This window comes from Cyprinodon variegatus, unplaced genomic scaffold, assembly GCF_000732505.1.
Source record: "Cyprinodon variegatus isolate N-32 unplaced genomic scaffold, C_variegatus-1.0 Scaffold356, whole genome shotgun sequence".
NCBI lineage: Eukaryota > Metazoa > Chordata > Actinopteri > Cyprinodontiformes > Cyprinodontidae > Cyprinodon > Cyprinodon variegatus.
Genome location: NW_015150809.1, coordinates 176,700 through 185,126, shown reverse-complemented (window position 1 = coordinate 185,126; position 8,427 = coordinate 176,700). Strand labels below are relative to the sequence as shown.

The 8,427-nt window shown below is 36.1% G+C and overlaps 1 protein-coding gene across 1 annotated transcript in view; it reads left to right on the top strand.

Annotated features, from left to right (window-relative positions):
- Positions 1–5,105: 5,105 nt before the first annotated feature.
- LOC107091907 (matrix-remodeling-associated protein 5-like) overlaps positions 5,106–8,427 on the top strand; it is a 25,052-nt gene continuing 21,730 nt past the window's right edge. Inside the window, exons 1-2 of the mRNA XM_015386132.1 lie at positions 5,106–5,345; positions 6,815–7,028. Coding sequence (XP_015241618.1) covers positions 6,841–7,028 — 188 coding nt within the window. The 5' untranslated portion in view covers positions 5,106–5,345; positions 6,815–6,840. The remainder of the gene's footprint in view (positions 5,346–6,814; positions 7,029–8,427) is intronic.

Below are 8,427 nucleotides of genomic sequence, written 5' to 3'. Positions count from 1 at the left end.
AATATTTAAACCAATATTGAGACTGTCTGAATTAACTACTAATTGTTAGGAATCCAGTTTTTGTGGGTTGTTTGTGTGCTTTTCTCTTTCCACCACCAGGTGGTGCTCTGTCCTCGTTGGGCCTTCCCTGCACACCTGCGGCTCGTTGGATCATTACTGGAGGAGTATTTGAGCAGTGGGCTTTCACTACCTCGACGCCAGAGTGTTTGCCAGTTTTTGGCACTCTAGCCAAGCAGAGATTAGCGGAGTCTAACCTAAGCTTTGTTCCCCTGAGTAACTGGATAACTGGACCTTCTTCCCCTGGAAGTATTAACTGAGAACACACTAAGCAGGTGAAAACCTCCACATGATCCTTTCAAGTCCTCTTCGGAAATCCAAGTGACAGTCCGCTCCTTACTCCTCTGGGTCCAACGCTTATCTACCTGTCCGCCCTCCAACGAGTTCCCTCTTCTCTGGATTTACCCCCACTAGCTGGATTCAAGGATTGACAAGAGCCCCCTCAAACGTGAGTTCCTCTCCAGTAATATTCAAGCCTCAGTCAAATTTCCTACAGTCCCTGAACTGATCATTGTGATCTCCCCTTCAGACTTTCCAGTTCCGGTTCACCAGTCCACTGAGTTCCAGATCCAACTTCTGTTATTCATCTACATTTAATAAACATGTTAAACTTTTTCCCTTGGTCTCTGAGTGGTGCTCTGCATGTGGGTCAGATCGCTTAAACCAATCATGACACTAATAAATGTTAAGTTGAGGTGGGGCTCCTCTTGAAAGCATCACTAATGCTACGTTCACACTGTACGAGATTGAAGCAGCAGAGGCAGCTGGTTTACATCCAAAGTCCGTCCCCTGAAACACTTTATTATTGTTTAAAATGTAGAAACCTGATGGCAAAATATGTTTTACTTTTATTATTCTGGTGTCTGCAGTTTACACCACATACATGAATGCTAAAATCTACATCCAGCTGCCACGAACAGTAGTGGAAACCCCCAGCTAGATTCACAATGACAGCGCACAGCCATTAGAAGGGATCTGAGCGCCTACGACAGCAAAATATTTTGAGGCAGGACCATAATCTTTATGAAATGACTTCACAGACGATGTTTTCAGGTGGACTTTCTCGCTTAAAAATATATTAAAACTACATTTTACCATCTTATCACAGCAAATATAGCAATGCCGCTCTCTGCAATTGAACAAAGAGCAAAAGCATCAGATGCATCTGGACACACTTTACTAGACACGCTTCAGGTGCATCAAAGATGCTGCTGACATGTGTCTGACCTTAACGTGTGCAAGCTTAAAAAATGAAACAGCAGGCGCTTTTTTGCTGCTCAAAGATGTGCGGTATGAACGTTGCATAGCTGTGAAAGAGACTGGATGGTGTCTCTGGCTTGGATTTACCACTTCTGTTGTGATGGCAGACCTGCTAAATATTGTTTTGATTACCTTGGCATGACAGGCTATAATTTGTTGTTAATTTCCACTTAGTGTTTTTATAGTGGATCTCAAGTCACTTTACAAAGACGACTCAATCAGATTTTATATTAAGAGGTAAAAAAGTACAGTGAAAAGTTTTCTTTCTAAGGAAAGCGAGCTGATTGAGTTGATTTATTCACTTTGCAGGAAAAACTCATCCTGGATCAATGCACGCAGAGACAGTGGAGAGGAAAAACTCCCTCTTAACAGAAAGAAACCTCCAGCAGAACCAGGCTTAGTGTGCCAGTAGTTCTGAGCAAAGCCTACCAAACAGAATTTGAATAGGCACAGAAGGTTGGCATCTGAGCTTCCAAAAGCCTTCATTTCTATCAAACTGAAAATGTGGTTAGAAGTTTAGATAAAATGTTTTGTCTATTATTTGCAAAGAACAAGGGGTAATATCCTGTAATAATTTGTGCCTCTTCGTATAATCTGAGCCTGGGTAGGTGAGAGAAAATCTCAAATAAATTCTAACTTGAGCCACTAATTTTTAATGACTGAAATTACATTCTGCAATCATTCAACTCTTAAATTACGAACATTCAAAAAGCCAAAGACAATCTGGCACATACTGAGTGTAAAAGGAGAATACCTCTGACAACACTAAATTCATTTAATTGGTTCTGTAAAATGCATTTTCTGTGGAGGTTTTTGTGTTATCCAAACAAAATACAACTTAATATTCTTTTTTGTCACAAAACCATCTATTGTGGAATTTGAGTTTGCATTACTAAATGGATTATCAATCGACTAAATAAAAATTGTTTTGGTGGATCTCCGCAGTGCATAAACAAAAAAAAAAAAAAACTTTTACGATGGAGCTTTTTCATAAATGCTCACAAAAGTAAGGGTTTCTGAACAGACTAATAATATTTCTAGTTTTTAATGCTACAGTTAATTTGTGTTTAGGTGTAATGTACTAATTTATTATAAAAGTAGTTTACCTCCATTCACCTAGTATTGACTGCAAGCAATTATGTCATTTATATATTTTGACAGTAAGTGAATTATTCAAGGCTGGTTGTCATCCTAAAAAGAAGTCAACAAAATAAGACATCCCTTTTCCTTTTATTTATTTATGCATCTTCCCCAAGGAGCTATTGAAAGCAAATCATGTCATAATTTCTTACTTCTTTCCAGTGAGACCAGCAGCAATTCATCTGTTATGGTCCACCACATTCTAAAGACAGCGTTGAGCATCCTAATAAAGTGAGCCAAGATTGAGACAAGTGCTCTTCTCAGCAGTATTACAGCTACAGGGGATGATTTCAGCTTTGACAACTGTTCACAGAACAGCTCTGCCTGAAGAGACAAAGGCGATAAGGTGGCAAAGATTGGATCATGTGCTGAAAGAAAATCAGACAGAATGTTGCTGGTGACTGTAAAGCATCCTAACACATTTGCTAAGACATCTGTGAATGACTGCTGTGCTGCGGGCTATTAACTGTCATTCATGATTATTGTTATAATGATAAAGAAATTAAAAATTCTTCAATGGTGACCTTATTCTCACACCAAAAGCTGTTGTTCTTTGTTATTGTGATATGTGATATGTCATGTGAGATGGATACAAAACCTTTACTTCTACCGTTATGTAAAGCGCATAAATGAAAATAAAATAAATTCTTTCTTAGTATAGTGGACATAACATCTGAACATCTCACTCTATTGTCTTATAAAATTGCCCCTTACAAACTTTGCTGTTTATAATTAATCAATTACTTCCTGTCATAAAATTATCAATGTATTATAGAGGTATATGAGAGTTGAGGGCTGCTTACTGGAGACAGTGATTGAGGAGATTTGGTCTATTTTTAGTTTCCCCACTAAAAGGTCTTTCAACTGATAAGGGCTATCAGTAAGAGCTGTCAGAGAATGTTACATCATACAAAAGACTGAAAGTCATACTGCTTAATAAATCCATAATTCAGTTAACACAGAAATTGGTGCACAGAAGTATAAATGTTAATGGTTTTCTATCTGTTAAAAACAAAATAAAAACTAACTAACTACAAAAAAATAAAAAATAATAATAAAAAAGGCCCTACCCTCTGTGGTATGTATACTGTACAGTCTTGGTTGTTTTCAGTAGGACTAAGTTAATGAGATGAAATTTATTCAAATTTCAGGTTTATTTAACGCATTCCAGTGCTGCATAGGTTCTATACAAAGTATTTTCTTGCATAATTAATTAACTGCTTCATATTGTGAGAGCCAGTGCTGGCTTAGCATACATGATTTATTTTACTTGTACTTGCCTATACATTATGTCTATTCACTTTGGCCATAATTTGTGGAAAAGTGATGTAATATGACTTGTGATTCATTTACTTTCAAGTTAACAAGTTCTAAATAGTGTAAGTATTTCTGCTTTGAGTTTTTTTTTTCTACTGAAGTAGATAGTAGACATTTAGCTACTGCTAAATCATTATCTCAATTTCAACAACTTTGCTTCATTGAAAAAGGTTGCATCTGTCTACATTTCCTATCAAGCAAAGGTATCCGTTTATGGTTAGATTAAAACAATGGTAGGTCAATATGTTTTGTTACTTGTTTCAGAAGAAAAGCTTATACAATAGACAGCCTGTTTTTTTCTTGTAATTTTCTATAACTATTGATTACAGAAAGTGGAATTCTAAAAATCTGTGTCTCAGAAAACGTTAGTACATAAGATCAATAAAATATATATATATATATATATATATATATATATATATATATATATATATATATATATATATATATATATTTTAAACATGAATATCAGGTATTTGATAGGTATGCACAAAGATTTAGTTGGGCCCCCTTATGAACTGCTGGTTCAGTGTATTGTGTCTTGATGGTGATCAATCTGTGATACTACTATGGTGTAAATATATACCAGATTTCTATGATAATGACCTTTAGGTCATCTGCATTATTGGGTCTGCTGTCTCTCATCTTCTTCTTTACAGTACACTTTTGATTCTCTACAGGATTTAAATCATGTCAGGTTGCTGACCAGTGAATCAAACTCTTTTTGGTAGCCTTGGTAGTGTGAGCAGGTGCAAAATCCTGCTGGAAAATGAAAAAAAGGAAAATTTTAATGAAAAAAAAAAAAATAAGGAGTGCTCTAAAGTACTATTCTAAAGTAAATTTGCTGGGAGATGACTGCATTGACAAAGGACTTTAGAAAACACAGTGGACCAATGGCTCTGGAGATCATCACTTACTGTGGACACTTCACACAGGAGTTCAAGATACCGCCCAACCTTAAGTCAATTCCCTGCCTGCATTCTCTTAATGTAACTCCTGCAAGGTTAGCAGAACAAAATATTAGTTGGATGAATGGCAGGATGCAGAATTCTGTAGCCCCAAGAATGGGAGATTATATGTTTTTGTATCAAGGAGGAAAAGTGTTGGGACTTGAAACAGATAAGAAATGACATACATTCATTCAAAATAAAAAGATATAATCTTTTTATCTAAATGAAAAATAGACTATGTTAAATACCAGCGTGTTGAAACTTTATAAGTATGCTACTCCTTAGTTTCCACCCTTCTTTGGACGGGACCCTTGTAACTGAGCTCTCTTGTATGTGTCTCTGTCTTGCTGTCCTCTCCCCTCTTGTAAAATCAAACACACAATCATTGTCTCCCACACAGACGCACACACACAGTGAGCAGCCGCGTTTGCAGTGCGCCTGCCCCGGTGAGCAGCGCTTCTCTTCTCCTCCACTAAAACCTAAGAAGACCTGCAGGATTTTTTTTTTTGAAAAAGGGCTTTGAGAGGCTTTATGTGAATTTTCAAACTGTGAAAAGTGCTTATTTGCACGGGGTTCCTCGCGCTCTTCTCCAATACTTTGATGACAGATGGATGAGTGAAGGTGAGGAAGTTTGGTTTACCGTACATTCCTGATGCGCACTCCTGGGTACTAACTATCATTTGATGTAGAAAATTTATAATTTAGTAAAAAATGTTGCCTCTGGACCAGTAAAATCTCAAGGTATGTTATGATCACCACTGAGAACTCTTGAATTGTGTGAATGATTGAAATATATGAAATGCTAGATTTGAGCAGAAAGTCTCAGTAGTGTTTGTTTGATGTTAAAGTGTACATTTCTGCGCTTGTGTGTCACTGGATGAGAAAGTGCAGCGGAGTTTCTCTAAGTTCTAACGTTTTCTTTCTGTTTTCGATTCAGTTAGGAACGAAAAAAGTTTTTTTGTTTTTTTTCTATAGACCTATCGTTAAACCTGTGTACAATTTATTTTTGGATCGAGTTTAATTCCTTTACAATATAACTTTTAAACGTATGAATGGCCGGATTCATCAGGATGAGATGAGTTTTTGTTTTGCGCTCTTCATCCAGGCAAAGTTTTATAAACAGTTAGTTAGACGTGAACATGTAGTAAGTTTTACCTTGCCTACACGAAAATAGAAATTTTCAACCTAGAACTATGTTTCTAATCAAATTTTTATGAGTTTCACACTTGGAAATCATAAATTAGATTAGTAATACAAGATGTATGCGGAGTTTACATATATTGAGACACTCATGTATTGAATGGAACTTGGATAAATTGAATCAAACATAAATATACTACATGTTTTCCCGAGTATATTAAAGTATATTTGTATATATTAAATCATATTTTAAGTATATTCAATAAAACTTTAATATATTGAAATACATTTAGGTTATGTTAAATAACCTAAGTTTATGGAACTTGAATATTTTTAACGATATTCTAAATATTTTTATTGAAACTTTTGAATATATTGAATGAAAGTTGGAGGGACCTTAAAGAATTATGGTTGATGTAGTTTCAAAACAGATAGATCACTGAAGACTTCAAAGCTAGCGGGCCAACTAAGCTGTCATTCTATTCTTAAAAGTTTAAAGGAATTAATTTGCTCTCATGTGGGATTAATGATTTATTAATTAACCTACTCAAAGTATAAATCACAGCATTGTTCAGTGACATCCAATTAAAAACCCCTTTTCCCCTCACTGTAGATTTAAGTGATGTAATTTGGCCATTTAAGGTGGTCCTTTAAAAGTGACATAGTTGAAGAGGTCTCTGTGGAAATGGACAACAGACCAGGAAAACTAAAAACAGTTGGAGGGAAGGGGGTGGGGGTAGCAGAGAAGCTAAGACAAAAAGTGGACAGATCTAAATGTGCAGGAGAGAAGGCAATATAGTTCTTAATGTGTTTGTTAGTTCAGACTGTGGTAGTGGGGTGGTGATAAAACAGAGAAATTCCCATCAGAGTAAGAAGTTATTATGCTACACTGTACATGTCTGCCTGCCTTAATCTTGACATCCTATTTCTTGTTGTTGTGATAATCTCAGTTTAGCTCCTCTCCCTGCGAGTAGAGATGTATCAGATTGGGTCTGCACCAATCGCATTGCTGGCACTTCTGGTGCTCACACTCAAGGTGCCCAGGGGCCAGTCCTGCCCGAGGAGCTGTAACTGCTACCAGGCCAATGAGGTCCACTGCACCTTCCGTTCACTGCTCACTGTTCCTCCCAGCTTGCCTGAACGGACACGACGGATAAATTTGGGGTATGCGAACTCACAGTTTATCATTTTCTATGCAGCACTAACAGATGCCAGACATTATCTTCAAGCCCTTTACAGAACAAGCCACATCTTATACTGCAGAGTTATATAGGTTCAAATTCATATCGAATAAAAATTTAAATAAAATAATTATTATACAGCCCAATAATTTGACTCTGATGTAATAATGTACAGTCTAAGTCAATCTGAATTGTGATGCATTCTAAATATTTTAATGGGTATATATAATAGATGTAACATTCCAATAATTCCTGCTTAGTTTGTGCATTTTCTGAGTTAGAAACAGGCATTTTAACCAGAAGAAAATCAGGGGTGGTTATACAACTCTAAAGATTTTTTTTTATTAACCGTGATTTCTATATTATTTGCTTGTATTGAAATAGACCCTCTAGTCATAAGGAATTCTGAATCTAAAGTTTTTTTTTTTTGTTTGTTTTTTTTAAGTTTTCTTAACATGTTTAAAACTGCATAATATTGGCAAACATTTTCCCATTTTAATAGCAAATCCTTGTACCTCAACACTACCCTAACATTTAATGCTAAGAAATCTGGAAATAAAGGGAGAGTCTGACAGCAATGTCTTACATGATTCTAGAACTAAGGAACTTTTTCTTTCAGGAGATTATCAACTTTTAGGCAAATTTTTTTTATTTTTTTTTATTTTTATTTTTTATAAAAAGTCTGTTGGGAATCATCTTGCCAAAGCTGAATAACATGTTTTGTTTTTAAACTTGCTATTTTTTTTTTTACTAGATATGCATCGACAGAATAGACACCACACCTGGTCATTGTGTTCTTTTTACCCCTCTGTTGGGAGGTGTACTTTAGTATACTATATGCCAGACGTATAATAAAACAAGACAATTTCACTCCAGTGACCTTTGGTAGAATTTTCTAGCTCTGTGCTCGGGTGTCAAGACTCCTTATAACATGGAGATCCAAATCCTCCAGAGAATTGCCTCCTTAACACCTTGGAGTGGTTGGAGTACCTCTTCATTCCTGCAGACTATGTTTTCATGGGATTTGGTTTTTGATTGGGTTTCTCGTATTGGCCTTACAGTAGAGTCAAGGATAAGAGTGATTCGAGGCTCTGGCTGAAACAAGGGCATAGAAAATGACTAAATTCTGCATGATCAGAGAAACCAGGGTCGGGAGGTGGTTTATATTTGCCGGGTAGTTCAACCTTTGCTCCTTGGACTGGATTTAAATGTTAGAATAAAATACATTTCCATAAAAAGGGTCATGTACTTGAAAAAATGTTTGGAAAATGTTGAATACCAAGATCTTTTCTGAAAGTCTCTCTGTCATGTTCATTTGTATGATGAGATGCTGTAAGAATACTGTTCTTGATGTTTGCTTTACTGGGAAGTGGAAACTATGT